Source organism: Cupressus sempervirens, chromosome 3, assembly GCF_028749045.1.
Source record: "Cupressus sempervirens isolate cs-2001-9-10 chromosome 3, ASM2874904v1, whole genome shotgun sequence".
Lineage (NCBI taxonomy): Eukaryota > Viridiplantae > Streptophyta > Pinopsida > Cupressales > Cupressaceae > Cupressus > Cupressus sempervirens.
This window is the reverse complement of record NC_143120.1, coordinates 621,023,991-621,046,217: the sequence shown is the minus strand read 5'-3', so window position 1 is coordinate 621,046,217 and position 22,227 is coordinate 621,023,991. Positions and strand designations below refer to the sequence as shown.

General features: G+C 31.4%; 1 protein-coding gene across 3 annotated transcripts in view; it reads left to right on the top strand.

The window, feature by feature from the left end:
- The window catches only part of LOC149568200 (Pseudouridine synthase family protein), a 286,392-nt gene extending 285,344 nt beyond the window's left edge, over positions 1 to 1,048 (top strand). For all 3 annotated transcript variants that reach the window (XM_089821202.1, XM_089821204.1, XM_089821205.1), the window contains one exon: positions 265 to 1,048. In XM_089821202.1, the coding sequence (XP_089677328.1) occupies positions 265 to 702 (438 nt within the window). In that variant the 3' untranslated portion in view covers positions 703 to 1,048. The remainder of the gene's footprint in view (positions 1 to 264) is intronic.
- The last annotated feature ends 21,179 nt before the right edge of the window (positions 1,049 to 22,227 follow it).

Here is a 22,227-nt window from a genome sequence, read left to right as displayed (position 1 = left end):
ACACAAAGAGTTTGGAAATGTCAGAGAACATGTTGAATTGAATGTTGCTTCGATTCTATAATTGTTTTTTTCCTGATTTATTTGTTTAATTGTGGCATGGTATTATTTTGCCCGCCTGATTTTGTGTTGAGTGTTAAAAGATAATTCTCAAGCTTCTATGGTTTATGTTGATTCTATCATCCATTTTGATGGACAATTATTTGTAAAAATGTTTTGCAGAGTCTGTTAAATTCTGCAGTTCTAATGCATAATTGTCATTTGCAGATTAGAAAAATGGTTGGAACAGCCGTTGCAGTTAAGCGTGGCTTGCTACCTCGGGATATCATCGAGATTTCATTGTCACGTCATTCTCGGATTGTCCTACCTCTGGCTCCTTCTGAAGTTCTTGTTTTGAGTGGCAATGAGTTTTATATTCCTGAGAAATTTCGTTTTGGGGGAATACCCTCCAATTCTGTGCCTGTTAGATCTGAGATTTCAAGGTTGACAGGATCTGACAGTATACAAGATCGAGTGGATGATTTCTATTTAACTGTGTTATTGCCAGAACTTGCCAATTATTTGGATCCATTACAACCTCCATGGAAGCGATGGTTGGAAAGACTAGATATGTCTGCTATTCCAAATGAAGAGATGGATGAAGTGAGAAGAGCTTGGATCCAGTGGCAGGAGAGCCATGTTTCTCGAAAGGAGGAAGTAAGCTAAGAATTTTAGTTTTGGTCAGTGTGTTGCGGCCATTTGGGTTCATATCAACCAACCAGATTTTCATAGCGTAATGAATGAGTTGTGACAACATTAGCATTTAGAAGAAAATCCTTTCAAGCAGAGCTTGAGTCTCTATTTTGTGCAAGAATTAGAAAGTAGGTTAGACAAGTGGGTGTTCTCATTTAGTAATAAAAAGTCTATTTTTAATTGTATATCATAATTTTGATATTCTAATTTTATTGTAGAATAATTTAATTCGGTATTTCAATTATTTTATTAGTCCCTGTTTTTAGGTGGAGACTTATGTTTTCAGATCATTTTCTCTAATTTATTCATTTTTGAGACATCATGCAAGAAGCTTTTTTTATAAGTCCATAAAAGTTTTTTTCATTAAAATTACATTTTTATATATTTATTTCTATTTTCTGATTGGCTCTTGTCAAAATTCCCAGTATTTTTTTCTTTTTAATTGTTCAAAAATTAAGCATATTTAATTTTGATATGGTGAATACATTGCTAAAGATAAAGTTATATTAACATCTTTATTATAAAAAAAAAATTGGCCATTTAGTATTTTGGAATTGGTTGTTCCAATTTTGTGGCATATCTAGGATGGTTTCCTGCGTTGTGTTTCAAGATTTCGTGATTTATTTATCAACTCTTTCTTTATCTTTAATATTGTGTAAGGGGTTTGTTCTGGACGAGGGAGCTTCATAGATCTCTATATGGGGTTTTGTGCAGCTCGAAAGCTAGGGGTTGGGATTAAAATTTGGAGGAGCTTTGTTCAAGATAATAGAGAATATTTTAGTGTTGACAAAAATAAAAAAATGTATTAATGCCTGGTGCCATATCTTATTTATAATTTGTTCTTGGTACTATTCTGGCTAACTCAGTATTCATAGACCAAGATTTGCAGAGATTGTTAGGTAAAGAAAGAATGTGGTTCCTTTGTTCCTTGTGATCTAGAAAATGAGACATATTACTTCATTTGTCTTCTAGGATTTCATGGGAATATGTTTGTATGTATCTGGCTTATCAAATTTGTTTCTACTGGATGCGGTTGCATGCTTCTATGATCAACTACAACACGAATTCCCCCTTTTTTAAATTTCAATTTAAGCGCATTGGGTTTTCCTTAAGAGTTGATTAATTCCTTTCTAGTGTCTGCTATATTACCATCTTTCCCATTGTAGCATCTGGTCCTTATTTTCATTCCACCTGTGGGAGTTAAAGCCGACCCTTCTTAGTTATCAAATGCAATTTATTTTAAGTTGAGATTGCTTGATAGCCATGTCCCAACTCTAGCTTTGAATTACAATTTGATTGTAATCCTTGAGTTGTCCTATTAATATCATTATTAATGGGTATATCTCTATTTTAACTCACTGAACCAACCCAACATAGCATAAGTTTTGGTGGAACTTGTTATTAAGTATTATTATTAAATATTAGTAACATAATTTTTTGTATGAACAGATAAAGTATTTTTGGGAATGACTAAAATCTGCAAAACTTTTTCCATGACAAAGTTTTGAGCTATCTATTAACCTTTTGCCTGAATTCAAATGCAAAAACTACCTTACTTTTCCCAACTAGTAATTTAATTGGTGTAAAACCCCATTTACACAAGTTAAATATATATTGTTGAGTTTGGGAAAATGAATAGAATATGAAATATTTTTTGCCTTGCATATTTCTCCAAGACAATAATTGACCCAAACACACATTTGTGTAAGGGAGATTTGGTGCATGTCACCTTAAATCACTTTCTTGACCAAATTGACGATTTTTAAGTTACAATACAGTTATTTCGTTCTTTCAAGAATGACAATTTTATAAGTAAATCAGCATTTCTTATGAAATTGAATTAAAAAGTATTTGAAATTTGGCATATAGAAATGCTCAATGAGCTTTAGTGTTGATTCCCCTATTATCTAAACATATATTTGTCTCTTTTTTCTAATATGCTATAGTTTACAAGAGGCAGGGAGCTGCAACAAAGCAACCCTTGTTAGATTAAGGTAAAAAATATTGATTTTATATGTATGTCATTAAACATAATTGAAAGAAAGAAAATTTTCATTCTAAATGTATTGTACTAATTGATTATTAGGGGGAAAAAAATCAATTTAATTATATTGAAACATATAAATTGAATTAAATTAAATTGAGCGCTTTTGTTTTCAAAATAAGAAATAAATGTAACTAAAAGAAAAAGAAAATAAGTAGTGTTAACTTTAATAATAAATATTTAATTTTGTTTAATTCTAAACTCTTAAAACAAAAGCATGATAAATAAAGAACATTACGAAGCAAATTAATATTTTGAATGTTATTTAAAAAATTATAAATTTACTTCAGAGAAAAATAATTTTAAAATCTATTGTAAATAATGATATTTTAAATTCAAATTCAAAAAATATAGGATTACTTACCCTAACAACATAAGCAAAATTTAAACAAGAAAATCCCAACCAATTGAACAAACAAAAATGTTTTTACATGTATGAATATGCTTTTCATTACGTTATGCTAAAATATTGTTATTCACATTCATTTATTTATTTAAAGAAAATAAATAAGATAGAGATTTAAGAAAGTAAATATAAGATTAGCAAATATAATTTACATTAAATTATATTTAGATATTAAAAATATATTATAAAATATTTTTATAATATAATTTTAAGATGAAATATATTTAAAATTTTATATATATTTAATGTATTGTAGAAAATTATGACACATAATTTCACACTAAAAGCTTTTTATATTAAAATTAATATATAAGTTCACAATAATAATAGTGCCAATAATGTATATATTAAAATATATTGGAAACTTGCAAATATTCATATTAAGAAAAATATTATAGTAAAAATTTAAAATAACTACAACTTTTTAAACATCCACTCCTTTCTTGGAAAATGTCACTTCTCTATCATAATTTAAAACTTTGATAATTATTGAACATTTAATCGAGTTCTTCTCTTTTTACTATCCATTGTTAGATGCATTAAAGACATGCACATCTACAGTTGGTGTTCGATGACAATTTTCTTCATTTTAATTTTATTTATAAATGTCTAAACCCTAGGAAAATTTGCATCCTCCAATCACAAAATCTGAAAATGTGTCAAAAAAATATTCATTAAATAATTACAGGGCAAACTTTAGGATTTGACAATTATTTTGATTCCCAAAATTAGTGGAGATGGGAATTCAAGAACATTAGTTCATTGTCTTATTTAAGGTAGGGATTAAAAAGTTGGTTCATAATATGTATTATGAACATGGAGATACTTTTGGTGCACTTATTTGTATTTTACCAAATTTGTTATTTTTTGTATTCATAGTTACTTTTAATTATAGTACTATTGCTTTTCCAAATGAAAAGGTCAAATTTTGCCAAACTACGGATCTAATGCATTATATAATCATTTGAAAATGATTTAGTCAAGTGGGCTTATTTTTAACTTGTATTATATGTATTTCATTCTTATACATTAATATAAGTTTTAAAGAAAAAGTGAGCTAGTCAATAATATTTTATTAATTGAGCCAATAGGCTCATTACTATGACAATCCGACAGTGTCGAATGCCTGAGAAACAAAAAATCGAGCCGATAAAAGAGACACAAAAGTTTCCTTCTTAGAAGAGTATGTCATTGCCATGTTCTGTCAAACTGGCAAATTGATGACATATGTTATGGTCAGTAATATGTGTGCAAACTTCAGAAATTTCCAAAATTTACAATCAAAAGTTAAAAGCATTCTCGTAATCTATAAGGAACATTTATTTCATTTGAATAGTATTTTGTTTATTCTTAAATTTTTGTTTGATGGTAACTTTTATCACTTTCCTTCATCTTATGCTTCAACTTTAACTAAGATACAGGTCTAGCAAATTGACCAGCCCTATCTCCCATAGGTCTCTCCACACGATTAATTATATCCTCACCACTTGATCTAGCAACCTCAAAGTCTTCAGCAACTTCCTCATAACCATCTTCAGTGTCCACATGTCGAGGTACACCACCTATAGCACTTATGATCTCAACGATCATATCACGCTTCATTAGTGCCATCTTAGATCTGAATTCTTCTCTGAGATCTTTGTTATTTTCTTTACTAACACTTGGTTAAAATAGGAATTCATATAGTTGCATTGATAAATTGCATTCATCATAAAACATAAAATACCAAAATTATATCTCTTTTGTGGTTACTTTTTCAAACAGCAATAGATCAAATAGATTATCCAAAATAGTTCAGAACTAGCAAAGGCCTCCTCATGAACATACACATTTATCTTCAATTGAGCGGATTTCAGTAGGTCACAAGATCTCCCAAAACCTTGGAGTTGATCCTCGATTAGTTTTTCAAGAGAGGAGTTCGAAAGGATTATTGTCATTCAGCATCATGCAAAATGACAACTCAACAATTCCTACTTCCCAAATAAACTAATTAGGGTTCCATACGACTTGTTCATGAATCTTCAATAATTCATTTTGACTTTCCATAATATGTCTAATAGGTTTCTCTATATTTTGATAATGCTCCATTTTCTCTAATAGTGCTTCCTATTATTTTGATAGTTTCTCCTATTTGTCCATACTGCCCCACTAAGTCTTTCTAAGATCCCACAAAATAATACCTTGGAAACTACTCAAAAAATATTATGTGTACATATAAAATAAAACATGACAAAGTTATATTAAATGTTAAAATAGTCTTCACAGCTAAAACATGTCCATAGAGATTTTATTATAGAGAATCTTCGCAAATGTAACTAAGGTTTTATTTTAGATAAAAGTGAAGAGAAGAAATATGAAAATGTGAAAATACCTAATAATTTTTGTAAAATAGTAAGAACTCACAGAGGAAACTTAATATGGTTGATTATACGTGTAAGGAAATTATTGCCTCTCTATAGATGAAATCAATGGTTTGTACTCTATTTAATTATCTCTAGTAGGAGCTAAGAATGATAGTTTCCTTCTTCCAAAACAGTTTTAGATAAACTCAAATCACATTTTCATGGTCTTAGACTCCCCACATGGACTAAACCATAATTGGTTTTCTTTGTCTCTAGCCAAATATTTGTTATAGCATAATAGGCTATGTCATGTGAAATTTGATAATTTGGTAAGTATTAGTAAGACGAAGAAAGCAAGAGGGTTACCAAGATTGAAGAAACATGATAATGTGAATATGTAAACAATGTCAGTTGGGAAAAATGATGAAGTCTAACTTTGAGAGCAAAACCTATACTTCTAATGTCATTTTAGAATTGGTTCATACTAACCTTTGTGGACCTATTAGTGTGCGAAGCTACTATGGTGACAAATATTTTATTCTATTTGTTGATGACTACTCTAGAATGATGATTGTGATGTTTCTTAAAGAAAAATATGATGCATTTCACATGTTTGAGTGGTATTTGGCTAGAGTTGGGAAAGAGACAGGTAAAAGCTTGGAGTGTCTAAGATCTGATAGGGGAGGTCAATTTATGTATGGGGAATTGAACACAAACTGCAATTATATAGAAATTAAAAAATAGATGTTTTCACGTAGGATCCCTCCAAAGAGTGGTATAGTCGAAAGGACAAATAGATCAATCATGAATTGTGCCAGGACCTTGATCATGGAGAAGAATGTTGCACCTAAGTATTGGAGAGATCTATAAGTACAATTTATTATACCTTGAATAGAGTACAAATCAACAAAGGTACAAACCTTACACCTTTTGAGATATGGTATGGACATGCATCTAATGTGAAATATTTCAAATTGGAAGAAAATTTTTTATATTGAAAGATGATAGAAATAGAAAAGTGATGCTAAAAGTGATGAAGGCATATTATTAGGTTATTCCACTAAGAGAAAAGTATATAAATGTTTGAACTCTAATACTAACAAAGTTGTGAAAAGTGAAAATGTAAAAATTGATGAATATGCAAAAAAGAATGAAGTTGAATGTAAAAAGGAACCTAAAGATTATAGAAGCTTTATATACATGGATAAAAGTGAGCCCAACACCTTACCCAAACTTGAGAAGAAATATGTCGAGCAACAGCAGCTAGTACATGTCAAGTTATAGCCACAGTGTGTCAAGCATCAGTAAGAGCATGTCGAGCGTCAAGAAGAACCTGTCGAGAAACAACAAGTGATTGTCGAACAGCCATAAGAGGAAGCATAAACACATGAAATGCTACCTTGAGTCAATCTGCAAGATGAACCTAAAGTGGAAGAAAGAAGAATAGAACCTACATTAGCAAAGTATATAAGAAGATATCATAAACCTGATCAAATCATTGGAGAAAAAGACTCTGGAGTTATGACAAGAAAAAGATTGAGAAGTGACACATGTTTACTAAGTGAATTTGAGCCCAGAGCAGTGAAGGATGCCTTAGATAATGACCACTGGATCCAAGAAATGAATGAAGAGATTGAGTAGCTAGAGAAGAATAAAACTTGGTTACTTGTACCTAAACCAAAAGGCAATAATGTTAATGGAACAAAGTGGGTCTTCAGACACAAGTTGAATGAGAAAGGAGACATAACAAGAAACAAAGAAAGACTAGTCTGTAAGAGATGTGCACAAGTAGAAGGAATTAACTACGAGGAGATATTTGTCCTTGTCGAAAGATTGGAAGGAGTAAGACTACTTCTTGCATATGTTGCTTACAAAGAATTCAAAGTATACCAAATGGATGTCAGATCTACAATTTTGAATGGAATTCTTGAAGAAGAAGCCTACATTGAACAACTTGAAGAATTTGTTGATCCAAATAATATAGATATGGTATGTAAGCTACACAAATATTTTTATGGATTGAAACAAGTCCCTAGAGCATGGTATGAAAGGTTGGATACATATTTGGTGAAGATTCATTTTGCAAGGACAAATGACAATGGAACTATATACTTGAAGACTAAGTCTGATAAAGAGATAATATTAGCTAAGATATTTGTTGATGATATCATATTTGGAGGAAAGGATGCATTGTGTAAGTCATTTGCAGATCAAATGAGACAATATTTTGAGATGTCTATGTTTGAAGAAATCATTTTTTTTGACTTACGAGTGTATCAAATGAAGAAAGGTATCTATATTACTCAATCAAAATATATCAAGGAGATAGTGAAAACCTTTAGAATGGAAGACTCAAGACCGGTTGGAACACCCATGGCTACTAGACATAAACTTTCAAAGAATGATGATTCTACTGATGTGAACCAAACCTTGTCTAGATCAATGATTGGCAAGTTGCAATATGTTGTTCATAAGAGACCAATAACTACACTAGCAATTGGGTTTGTTGCTAGATTTTTTGAAAATACTAAGGAGGATCACATGATGGCAGTGAAAAGAATATTGAGATATCTAAAAAGAAAAGAGGATTATAGATTGTATTACAAGAAGAATAACAAGTTTGAGTTGAAAGTGCATATTGATGTAGATTGGGTTGGTAATGTTGATGACACAAAGAGTACAAGTGGTGGAGCTTTCTTTTGAGAAAAAAAACTAGTTTCATGGACAAGTAAGAAGCAAAACTGCATTTTCCAATCCACTAAAGAAGCTGAATATGTAGTTGCAGTAGGTAATTTAACTAACATAGTGTGGATCAAGCAATTTTTGAAAGGAATGAAGGAAGAGATCACTAAAACTTTTGTTATATTCTTTGATAACACAAGTGTTATAAACATATCTAAAAATCATGGGATGCATACCAAGACCAAGCATATTTCTATCAAATATCATTACTTGAGAGATTTGGTACAAGAAAAAGAAGTAAGATTGGAATATGTGAATACAAAGGAACATATTCTTGATATATTCACAAAAGCTTTACCTAGGGATGCACATGAATTTCTAAGAGCTAAACTAGGGGTGATTCCCCTGATTGGGGCTACTTAAGGTAAGATGGAGCCCTACAACAAAAGTGTTGATCAGAATATCTTACAAGTTGATGTAGAAGGACACATTTTAGGACTTTCCTAAGGATGTGAAAAGAGAAAAGCATAAGATTTTAAATCAGTCATAAGAAAATATGACAAAAGAACCCAGTTCAGAGAACTGAACAAGAGATATCTACATGTTGAAGATGTATGTGACAAAGTTACCTTGTGATGATATTGGAGTGTCTTTGGCATTGTTGTCAAAGAGGATGAAGTTTATGCAATTACCATATGAGGAAGTAAACAAAAAGAGATGTTGCAAAGAGGGAGAGTGCATAAAAAGATAAATTAGTGAAAAGTGTTTTCATCAATCAAGAAACTCAAAAATTTATGAGATGTATATCAAAGAGGAAGCTGATTGATTTCATGTTCTAGCGAGATGATATGATAGAGGGAGTCTATGTGTTGTTATATATCATGATGTGTTTCATATCAGAGCTGTATACATGAGAATTAGAATGGAACTAAAAAGGGATATTATTGGACATTGAGATGAGAATCAGAATGAAACTAAGGATATTAATGAAGATCTGATACTGAACATAGAGGGAGCTTCTTAAAGCAAGTAAATATTTTGGATGGCATGGTATCTAAAGGTGTTTCCATCTGTGCCAAAGAGGGAGATTTTTGGAACTACAATTGGAACAATTATTATATTTTCATTGATGTCAAACCTCATTGGTGGGACAGTTACTACTTGAGTAGAGTGTAATATCAATATGATTGATGAAGATGATTTGAGAAGAAGAGATAACAAGAGAACCTAGTGAAAATTTTGAGTTATGTGCAATTACAATGGGCACTTGATCAATTGGACCTTGGAAAGATAATGTGTTGTTTAATCATAACACTAAGTGGAAAAGATAGTTGTGTTAAAGCCTAGAAGATATGTTCAATAAAGAACAATTACTTAGGCTTAACCATTCTTAACAATAGAAGATTAAGGAACTTATATTTTAAGTCAAGGTATGCTAGTGTCAATAGAGAAAATAGTAGAAGCCAAGAAAATTTAGTGTTGATCAAGCGTTAGTAAAAGATAGAGTAATAGAGAAATTGGACTGAGTGCCAATAAATGAACCAAGAGAAGACACTATAAGCTGAGTAGGTCAGTATAGTGATGACCAAGTTATGTAGTGATTATTGAGGGCGAGGAACATAGTGTTGGCTGAGTGACAATATTTTTACAGTTTATGAAGGAATCTCAATTCCTAGCCAATATAGTTGAATTCTTGGAATATGGAAGGCATGTTGAAGATAAGAATTGGTGAGATGGAACATTTAATACAAGGAAGACCATGTTTAAGAGTTTCTATGCATGGATTCAAATGGAAGTTTGGAGAAGTTTCTAGAAAAGGAAGGAGGAAACAAAAAGATGGAAGGATTCAATAAATATGACCTAACCCTAAGATCAATGACAGTGTTTAAGAAGGAAAAGATTAAGATATATATTTAAGGAGGCATAATGGCTAATATAAAGAGGTTGCAAGAGTTGATGAAGACCTTAACAAGGTTGGAGCAGTTGTTGGTTTTGTTGATTGGTGAATTTGAGCAGAAGGCTGAATAGTTATTAGTTGAGGAGAGGAGTGAATTCTTGAAGGGTATTCAAGTGAATCAGTGGTGGAGATTATAATGAGGGATGGAAAATGAGTCAGCTATTGAATCAAAATTTTTATCTATATTTTTAAAGTTGTATTTATTTAGATCAACCTATAATTACTTTCTAACCATTGTATTAGTCTGAAATCCTTTAATCAAGTTTGACCTAATAATCATTTAAAAATTCTTTAATCAAGGTGGCATTTTAAGGGAATGTTCTTAATTCCTCTAACAAAGACACTCCTAATAGGGTGATTAAATCCTTAAACATGATCACACTTAACAATATGTATTGTAACCTTAAATAGGGTTGACTCCTAACAGAGCTCACTTCAAAAGAGTAAAAATATTGGTGACAAATTGCTAATGATTTTCTCCAAATTGGGGTTCCACATTAAATCCTAGTGTCATACTTCTGTAGATATTATTTGAGATGTTTTACTATTAATGTTTTACATTTTGTAAGTTTTTTCTTATTGGGACACTGGACTGCAAGTTTATGTTACTTATAATTTACTATAGAGACTAAGCTACTTAATTATTAGATCTAAGTTGGTTGAAGTGTCTAAAATTTTAATCATTATAGCTTGACCTAATGACCTAATGATAACGGATTCACCTCACCACCCCCCCCCCCCCCCTCCCATTTATTCTAAATCATTCTATCATGAATCCAGTATCCTCAAGTCCAAATTTACCAATTAAACTTTTCTGCTTTCAAACAACTTAGATCTAATCTTATCCACTCAGTCTCTATAGAAACTTATCAATAACATAAACTTGCAATCCACTATCCCAATAATAACAAACTTGTAAAATGTAAAAAATTAGCAGTAAACATCTCAAATAACATCCACACAAGTAAGACACCAGAATTTAATGTGGAAACCCAATTTGGAAAAAATCACCAATAACATGTCACCAAATTTTTACTCTTTTAAAGTGAGCTTTTTTAGGAGCCAACCATGTTAAAGGTTACAATACACACTGTTAGGTGTGACCTTGTTAAAGTAATTAATCACCCTATTAGGAGAGACCTTGTTAAAGGACTTAAGAACATTCTTTTAGAATGCCACCTTGATAAAGGATTTACAAATGACTATTACATCAACTTTGATTAAAGGATTTTAACTATACAATGGTTAGAAAGTAACAATAGGTTGAAAACAAATCACTTTGCAAATGCAGATCACAATTTGGTTCAACAATTGATTCATTGACTAACCTTCATTATCATTTACATCATTGATTCTGTTGGAAACTCTTCAAACAATCACTCTTCACTATTCAACCTTTTGCTCAAGTTCGCCAATCAACAAAATCAATAATTGTTCCAACCTTTTCAGGTCTCCTCACCTGTCTAGGTTAATCCTTATGCCTCCTTAAATAGGTATCTTTGATCCTTTGCAACATAAACACTACTATTGATCTTAGGTTTAGGTTAGATTCATCGAATCCTTCTATATTTTTGTTTCCTCTTTCTCCTTCTAGAAATTTCTTCCAACTTATCTTTGACTCCATGCTTAGAAATGCTTAAACACGATTTCTCTTGCATTAAATATTCCATCTCATCAATCCTTATCTTCAATGTACTTTGCATATTTCAATAATTCAACTATATCAGCTAGGAACCTTAATTCGTTCACAAACTGTAAAATGTTAACACTCAAAAAAAATTATATTCCTCAGCCTTGGTCATCACTAGATAACTTGGTCATTGCTAACTTTCTTTCTTGTCTTACACTAACTTTTCTCGGTCCTTTTACTGGCACTCGATACAACTCTAATTCAACTATAAGTTCCTTAATCTTCTTTTTTGAAGCTCAGTTAATCCTATGAATTCATTCCTTCATTGATCATCTCTTCTAGACTTTAACTCAACTATCTTCTCTACTTAGTGTTATGATTAAACAACACATTATCTTGCCAAAGCCCAATTGATCAAGTGCCCATTGTAATTCCACATTACTTAGCTTTCCCACCATGTCCTCTTGTTATATCTTCTTCTCAAATTTTCTTAATCAATCATCTTGATATGGAACTCTCTTCAAGTAGCAATTGTCTCACCGATTGGCATCAATGACAAAATAACAATTGTTCCAATTGTAGTCTCCAACAATATCCCTCTTTGGCATTGATGTCAACACCTCTAGTTACCATGCAATCCAAAAATCATTCAAGTATCCACTTGATTTTATTCAACCATCTCCCTTTGCGTTTAGTAACATATCTTCATCAATATCTTAGGTTTCATTCTGAATCTCATTTAGCATCCAATAATCTCTTTGATTCTCATCTTTTAGTTTCATTTAGATTCTCATCTATACAACTTTAATATGAAACACATCTAGTAATCAACTCTAATAGCTCCCTCTATCATATCAGAACATAAGCTCCCTCTTTGATATACATCTCCTGAACTTCTTCACTATCTCTCAATGGCAACACCTATGTACATACTCCTGTCTCTTTTCTTCTTCATATGGTAACTATATAATCTCCCTCTTTTTCACTATTGATGGTAACTATTCTCATATCTCCTTCTTTGAAAACAATGCCAAAGACACTTCCAAAGATACTTCACCATCTTTAGTAAAACTTTGTGTCATACATCTTTCAAATGTAGATATGTCTTGGTGAGTCCTCTGAACTAGGTTTTTTTTGTGTCATCTTTCTTATGACTGATTCAACATCGTGTGCTTCTCTCTTTGTTACTTTAGGAAAGTTCTAAAGTGTGACCTTATGCATCAATTTGTAGGATATTCTAATCAAAACATTTGATACAGAGCTCCATCTTAGCTTAAGTAGCCTTGGTTAGGGGAGTCACCCCCAATTTACCTTTTAAATATTCATGTGCATCCTTAAGTAAAGCTTTTGTGAATATATCAGCTATATGTTGCTTTGTATTCACATACTTCAATCTCACTTATTTGTCTTTTACTAACTCTCTCAAGTAATGATGCTTGATAGCAATATGCTTGGTCTTAGTATGCATCATAGGATTTTTAGATACGTTTATAGAACTTGTGTTATCACAGAATATGACAACTAGTTCAGTGATGACTTCCCTCATTCCTTTCAGTAATTGCTTGATCCACACTATATTAGAACAATTAATTATTGCTGCTACATATTCAGGTTCTATTGTAGATTGGGAGATGCAATTTTGCTTCTTATTTATCCATGAACTAGTCTCTTTCCTAGAAATAAATCTCCACCACATGTACTTTTTCTATCATCAACATTTCCAACCAAATCTCCATTAGTATACACTTTCAATTCAAACTTGTCATTCTTCTTGTATTACAATCCATAATCCTTTGTTCCTTTCAAATATATTAGTATTATTTTCATCGTCATCGTGTGATTCTCCTTAGGATTTGTAGAATATCTTGCAGCAATCCCAACTGTTAATGAAATATTTGTTCTTCTATGAATAACATATTGCAACTTTCCCAACATTAATCTATACAAGGTTTGGTTTACATCAGTAGAATCGTCATTCTTTGAAATTTTATTTCTAGTAGCCATGGGTGTTCCAACTAGTCAAGAGCGTTTCATACACTTGTAAGCCAGCAAAAAATTGATTTCTCCAAACATAGACATCTCAAACTCTTGCCTTATTTTATCTATTAAAGATTTACACAATGCACCCTTTCCTCCAAATATGATATTATCAACAAATATCTTTGCTAATAGTATCCCTTTTTCAGATTCACTCTTCAAGTATAGATTTCCATTATCATTTATCCTTGCAAAACCAATCTTTACCAAATACGTGTGCAACCTTCCATACCATGCTCTAGGGGCTTGTTTCAATCCATGTAGTGCTTTGTGCAACTTACATACTATATCACTTTTGTTTGGGTCAACAAATCCTTCAAGTTTTTTAATGTAGACTTCTTCCGTAATTCCATTCAAAAATGTAGACTTGATGCCCATCTAGTAAACTTTGAATCCTTTGTAAGCAGAATATGCAAATGGGGTTATCACTCCTTTCAATCTTGCAATAGGAAAAAGTGTGTCCGCATAGTCAATACCTTCTTCTTGTGTATATCCCTTACAAACTAGTATTTCTTTATTTCTTATGACTTCACTTTTCTCATTCAGCTTGCTTTTGAATACCCACTTTGTTCCAATAACATTCTTATCTTTTGGTCTAGGTGTCAATGACTAGGATTTTTTCTTCTATATCTACTCAATCTCTTCATTCATTGTGTGGATCTAGTGTTCATTATCCAAAACATATTTTACTGATTTGGGCTCCAATTCACATAGTTGGCATGTATCACTTTTCAATCTTTTCCTTGTCATAACTCCAAAGTCTTTATCTTCAATGATTTGATTAGGTGCATGATGTCTTCTCACATATTTTGCTAATGTAGGCTCTTATCTTCTTCTTCAAGTTCATCTTGTAGATTTTATTTAGGTAGAGCTTCATGTATTTATGTTTTTTATTCTAGTTGTTTGACAAACACTTTTTGTTTCTTAGCATGCTCTACCTGATGTTTGGCATTAATTTCCTAATGCTCAACATATTGTTATTGTTGTAACTCGGCATGCATTTGCTACTACTACCCGACAGATTTCTTCATCAGTTCAAGTAAGGTGTTGGGCTCACTTCATCTATGTATATGAAACTTCTATAATATTCAGGTTCCTTATTACATTTTAACTTCATTATTTTTTGCATATTCATCAACTTTCACATTTGTACTTTCCATAACATTTTTAGTGTTATAGTTAAAATACTTATATGCTTTTGTCTTAGTGGAATAACCTAAGAATATGCCTTCATCATTTTCTACATCAAGTTTTCCATTTCTATTGTCTTTCAATATATAATATTTTCTTCCAGAAAATTTTAAATATTTCACATTAGGTGTGTAACCATACCATAACTCAAAAGGTGTAATACTTGTACCTTTCTTGACTTATACTTTGTTCAATGTATAAATAGTTGTACTTGCACCTTCTCTCCATTACTTAGGTGCAATATTCTTCTCTATCATCAACATTTTTAGCATAGTCCATGGTTGATCTATTCCATCTTTCAGATTATACTATTCTATGGAGGGGTCCTAGGTGCAGACATTTGTCTTTTGATTCCTCTATCATTGTAGAATGTGTTGAATACCTTAGATACAATTTCACCTCCTCTGTTAGATCTTAAACACTTCAAGATTTTAGCTAACTCTTTCTCAACTCTATCCAAATACCACTTAAACATGTGAAAAGCATCAGATTTTTCCTTAAGAAACATCACAATCATCGTTCTAGAGTAGACATCAAAAAATAGAATAAAGTATTTTTCACCATAGTAGATTTGCACACTAATAGGTCCATAAAGGTCGGTATGAACCAATTCTAAAATGACATTAGAATTATAGGTTGTTATCTTGAAACTAGACTTTATCATTTTTTCCCAACTAACATTGTTTACACATCGCATTATCAAGTTTCTTCAATCTTGGTAACCCTCTTACTTTCTTCATCTTACTACTACTTACCAAATTATCAAATTTCACATGGCATAGCCTATTATGCCATAACCATATATCATCACATTGTGCAAATAAACATGTATCATCAGATAGGTCAAGCTAGAACAACTTACCTCTGGTTCAATCTCCACTTCCAATCAATTCAACATAACCAATGTAGATCTTATCATTCTTGTGTTGAAATTTAACTTTTTAGCCTAAATTGTTCAATTGTGAGACACTCAAAAAATTGTAGTTAAGACCTTCAACCTAATAAGGATTATTACATATAATCTTGTCAAACAATTTTATTGATCATTTACCTTTGACAAGACATGGTGCATCATTACCAAACTTAACACTACCTACTTTATAATATTATAGGTTTTGAAACTTACTTTTATCACCAATCATGTTATGTGAGAAACCACTATCATTGATCTATCTATCACCTTTACTCACATATGAAATAAGTGTAGTTTTCTCATCATCTTTCATAGCAACATAAACAACTTCTTCATCATTACTATCACAATCATCATCACTCTCTTCTTCGGCAATGTAACAAGAGTTCTGACCTTTTCCTTTTTTGTATGTGTATCCTTTGTTATATTTTCCATCTCTTATTCCTTTGAACTTGTTGTCTCTCCTCTCATTATTTTCATCCCTTTCAAGTTATCTTGCAGCAATATGACCAACCTTATTGCATGAAAAATAGATTAGAGGGAATTTATCTTCATATTTTATTTTACCTCTTGGTAGTCTCCTAGCTGTTAATGCTTCAAGATCCCCAAGATCATCATCAGAAGATTCACTCTCACTAACTTCATACTTTCTTTTTTTCTTCTTAGACTTATGTAAAACCAATTGTGACTTGAAAGAAGATACAATAGAAGGGGCATTTTAATTATCAAAATTTGACAATTCAAAAGTAGTGAGTCTACCAACCAGACCATCCAAGGTCAAATCATTACCAAGAGTACATATCAGTTATTGTATTGTAGAAACTCTAATAGCATAAATAGGAAGTAAAATTCTCAATAGCTTTTTTATCACAATTTTATCACTAATTTTTCAATCAGCTCCTCCGATAGCATTCACAACTTCTTTCATTCTTCATACATATTGAGCAATGTTCTCACCTTCTACCATACTATTGCCATCAAAATTTCATCTTAAGCTTTATGATTTGACTCTCAGTACATTCTTATCTCCTCCATTGATCTTTGCCAAATTTTCCTATATGTTCTTTGCACTATTTTAGTCCTTTATGTCATCAAACTTTGAATAGCTTACGTCAGATGCAATCTCAAATATTGCATGATTGTGTTCTTGTTTCCCCTTTATCTCTTGGGTTGTCAAAGGTGGAGGTATAGTTACATATTCATTCTCCAAGTTATATCGTTGAATCTCCAGCTTCATCAAACTTTTCTATGTAGGGATGATCTCCTTGTTCAAATAGGGTATATCCTTCTTGTACAGATTGATCTTTAGCTTTAAGTCCCTTCAAAATTTTGTCTACAAGAACCAAATATCTAATAACAAGTTTTAGAATGATTTAGAATAACTAAGAGGGGGGTGAATTGGTTATCCTCAAGTCTAGATGTACCAATTAAAATTTTCTACTCTTCAAACAACTTAGATCTAATCTTTAATCCACTTAGACTATATAGCAACTTATCAGTAACAAAAACTTGTTGAATATAAACTATTAACAATACATCTCAAATAACATCCACACAAGACACCAATATTTAACATGAAAACTCAATTTGGGAAAAAAAAACTAGTAACATATCACTAATTTTTCACTCTTCTGAAGTGAGCCTTGTTAGGAGCCAACCCTATTAAAGGTTACAATACACACTATTAGGTGTGACCCTAATCGCCCTTTTAGGAGTGGCCTTGCTGGAGGATTTAAGAACATTCTATTAGAATGTCACCTTGATTAAAAGATTTACAAATGATAGTTAGGTCAACCTTGATTAAAGGATTTTAACTGATACAATGGTTATAACGTAACATCAGGTTGATCTAATAAATACAACTCACTTTACAAATACCAATCACAATTCAGTTCAACATTTGATTCATTGACTGGCCTCCATTATCATTTCCATCACTTATTCACTTGGAAAGCCTTCAAGAAATCACTCTTCACCTTAACTCTTCATTGTTCATCCTTCTTCTCAAGTTCTTCAATCAATAGATTAAAAAACTTCTTCGACGCTTTTGGATCTGCTCACCTCTCTAGGTTAATCCTTATGCTAGATAACTGAAGAAGAACCTAGTTTGAAGAAGAGATAACAAGATAACCTAGTGGAAAGGTTCACAAACTACTCTATGACACTTGGCTCATAAAAGATCCATTCAACAAGGGTTTGAGCCCTTTTTGGAACCTTTAAAGCCTTAAAAAAGGGGGTCTAAAGTTTCTATACCAAAAAAGTTCAATAACTTCACAAATAGGCTTGATATTGCTATAAAACTTCATGGGAATGCTAATATATCTAAAATAAACCTCCAAAAAAGAATCCAGAACATTTTGAGATCAAACGACCAAAATACTAAAAATATGAAGCTTCTCAAAATAACAACTCTACACTGAGATAGCCCTTATTGAAAGACAAATCAAAAATATTTTTGAGTGATGCAAGATTTCTCTTATACCCAAAAAGTTGTTGCATTAGACACTTGGGGTAGTTTGAGAAGTGACCCTATTACATTTTAGGTGCTCATAGAAAAATCAAGATGATTAACCACCTCCCGTCATATCCATGGCGAATCTTTAAAAAGCCTTCCTTTCTATTTGACCAAATATTCTTCATATTTCATGTTTTTTGTGATTCTACCAAATATGACTATCCAAAATGTCTACAATCTCTTTTTTAGCTAAAGTGGTTATTTGTATATTCCATTATACTTTTGTTACCTCATTTTCAACACCTCCTTCATGATACTCGATTAGATATGAAATGTTAAATACAAGTGAAGTATTTAGTTTACTGGGAAATTATACTTCATAGGCATTCTCTAAATCATGTTTCTTTATTATCCTACATGGTCCAAACTTATTCATCTTCAACTTATTATATGTTCCCATGGGAAATATCTCCTTCCTAAATGAACCATGACTTCATCTCCAATATGGAATTCCTTATACCTTATTTTCTCATCTACCTTAGCCTTGTAATGCATATCCATTTTAGCAATGTTCTTCCTCACTTCCTCATGCAAGTTCTTCAAGTGTTCTATAAAATCTTCAAATTTAGTACTACTCATCTCTCCTTTTTCCAACTTCCTTAGTTCAGATTCATTTCTAGGACTACTCCTATATTATATCTAAAATGGTGATCTACTAAGGCTCCTATTGATATAATTATTGTATGAAAACTCTATCTATAGTAAAATCAAATATCATCCCTTTGATTTATCTCCAACCAAGAATTGTAGCTAATTATGTAAACTCCATGTCTATAAGTATATGGATGATGTGCTAAGATGAATTTCAATTTTTTCTTTAACTTCTTCCACAATGTACACAAAAATTACCCAACAAACTTGGTAATTTTGATTTAAAACTATGCTCTTCAATAGACTATGCAATCTAACTACTTCTTTTAAAAATAATTCTACCACATGAACAACATCATTAGCCTTCTTGTAGGGAACGAAAATTTTCATCGTTGCAAATTTCTCAAATACTACAAAACTTGAATCATGCCCTCTCTAAATACTTGGTAAGCCAAGAACAAAATCCATTCTAATACCCTCCCATGGCTTCTTTGGTATAGGTAATGGCTAGTATAACCCTATATTCTATTTGGCTCCTTTTTTCCAAATGACATGCTCTATAACTTTATACAAAATTTTGGACATGTTTTTATTTGGTTCCAATTATAGTTCTCACTAACCAAAACAATGGTTTTATCTTCACCAAAATATCCAGCCAACCCTCCACTATGCTTCTATTTGATTAGATTCTCCCTCATAAAACTCCCTAGAATACACAATTGACTACCTCTAAATAACATGTCATTTGGGATGATTAAATCTAACCATTTGGTTTTTTATGGAGTGACAAGTTATGTACAATATTTCCAAGCTTTGCCAAAATCAAGATCATATGGATGCAAACTCTTGAGTTCTTTGTGTTGGTTCTCAAATTGTTAGTTGAATTCCTACAAGCCTTGTCTACTTGATGCTAGGAATCTCAACACAATCTTGGCCAAATTTGGAGATTAAAACCTAATAATTCAATATCCACACTTTAGGCTCTATAGACCTAGGTGGGTGTACCTTTATCTCAACCCTTGTAGTGGGGAGAAAATCGTTATTGTAGATTTTAGCAAAGATACTCTTGAGTGGGAAAGTGCATTCTCAAGGAGAAATCTAATATTATAAGGTCAAATTCTTTTAAATGATAATATGGATGAGAATGGATGAGCGATATGCAAATGATTAAGGTAAAGAACCACACTAGCATGCAACTACAAATTTTAATGAATCAATAAAGACTAGTCCCTAAGTCCAATTGAGAAAATGGAGTTAACACTACAAGAACTTATCATCAAACTCTTATGGAGATGTCTAGCCATACCATCAACTACTTGATGGAGAACTTAGTACATGAAACCCTAGTCTAAATTAATTTAACCCCAACTAAAGGAGACCAATTAGATAGATATCATAACGGGATATGAAAATATCTAGTGATCAAGAGTATTCATGAATTTCAACCTATCAAACAATAGTTTTAGATCCAAGAGGACAATATAGTATGCCAGTTTTTGAAAGACTAATTTCCCAATTTTAGATAGGAAACCACATCATTTTATTGATTCATAAAAAGAAGTTCAATTGATTTTTTTTCAAGTTGCATTACCTAGTCATACTACAATAAGCTTCCATCCAATGTCTCATAATTTTTAATATTTATTCGATGTATACCCTTATTAAAAATTATCTTGGTATCCTTTATATGAAACCAAAGGATGTGTACAAGCTTTATATCATCGCATCTATTCCTAACTAATAGCTAAAATGAAACTAACTTATAATTACGATGAAAGTTCAGCATAGAATAATTAATCAAAATGATTGGTTATCATCACCATCTTTATGAAATGTCACATCCTTTAAATAAATCTTTGATAATGCTTCTTTTAATCTCCATTTCTTTTGTTTGGCAAGTTCTTTGTTCCATATTGGCAATCATCTCAGTGTTACTTCTTGCATATAAAAGGACTTAGTAAGACAATTTGAAATTTAATAAATTCAAGCCTTACCTTTTGATTAGGTTTTTTAGGGAAGCCTCAAAGCTTTCTCCTGCACACAAACCTTTGTTAGATGTTCAATCAAGAATTTAAAATATGTAAGATATACCCTAATATTGATATTTGTTATGAATCTAGGGCAAGCATATAACATCTTTCAAATGTGAGAGTTTTATTATCATTTTAAAAGAATAATCCTCATTAGATGCAATAATTAATACTTTACCAAAGGCTACACTAATAATCTTTTTAGAAGTCAAAGTTTTAAGAGAATTTTTTACCCAAAATATAAATATTTTAAATTTAATATGTAAGAGTAAAAAGTATAAAGATTGCACTTATAAAAAATATACAATTAACTTTGTTTCACATTAATGTAAAATATTTCCTTCTAAATCTCTTTGGTAAAATAAACCAAGGGAATTAAAAGACATGAAAAATCTTTTACCTTCCTAATAAGCATTACTTATATTTTGGAATATTATTTAAAGAATTTATTCAAGTGAAAAATAATGATTAAAAGTCAAACACTACTCACCTCACAAAATGGCTATCCAGTAGAGGGGGTTGTTGTATATTGTAATTTATTAATAATTTTAAAATTCTAAAATGGTTGTTTTGTAATTTCACTTTAATATTAAATGATAAATTAATGTCTATTTGGTCGGCTGGGTAGATGTTTCTTATCTCACACCTATCTCATCACCTTTTTAGGGGTCAGAAGAACTTACCTTTGTGAAATGGTGATATTTTGCATCTTTAGCCTACTCATTCAGGCTCCTTGACATAGCAAAATTAGGGTTAGGGTTTGATTAAACATGTTGTCTCAATTTGATATTATTTTTGAATAAATTCAAGGTGGAAATCAAACCAGGAGCAACATCCCATCTACACCTCAACTAATATGGCTTATAATTCATGCTTCTTATCATTGAGGCATAACATTCTTGAGATCTACATTATCATTCTTCCCAAATATTGAAAGTGGTGATCTTTTTTTTATGTGTTCTATATGCCTCCAATCTACATATCTTCTTTATTCAAAATTACTTGATGTTTGGTGATAGCCTATTCAATCTCCTCATCTCTTGCACTATGAAGAATCATTGCTATAATCTCAAAATTTCCAAATCTTATTCAAAAAATGTACATGAGCCTCTATTCCTGCTTGAAGGAGATAAATGACTAAATTCACCATCTCACAACTA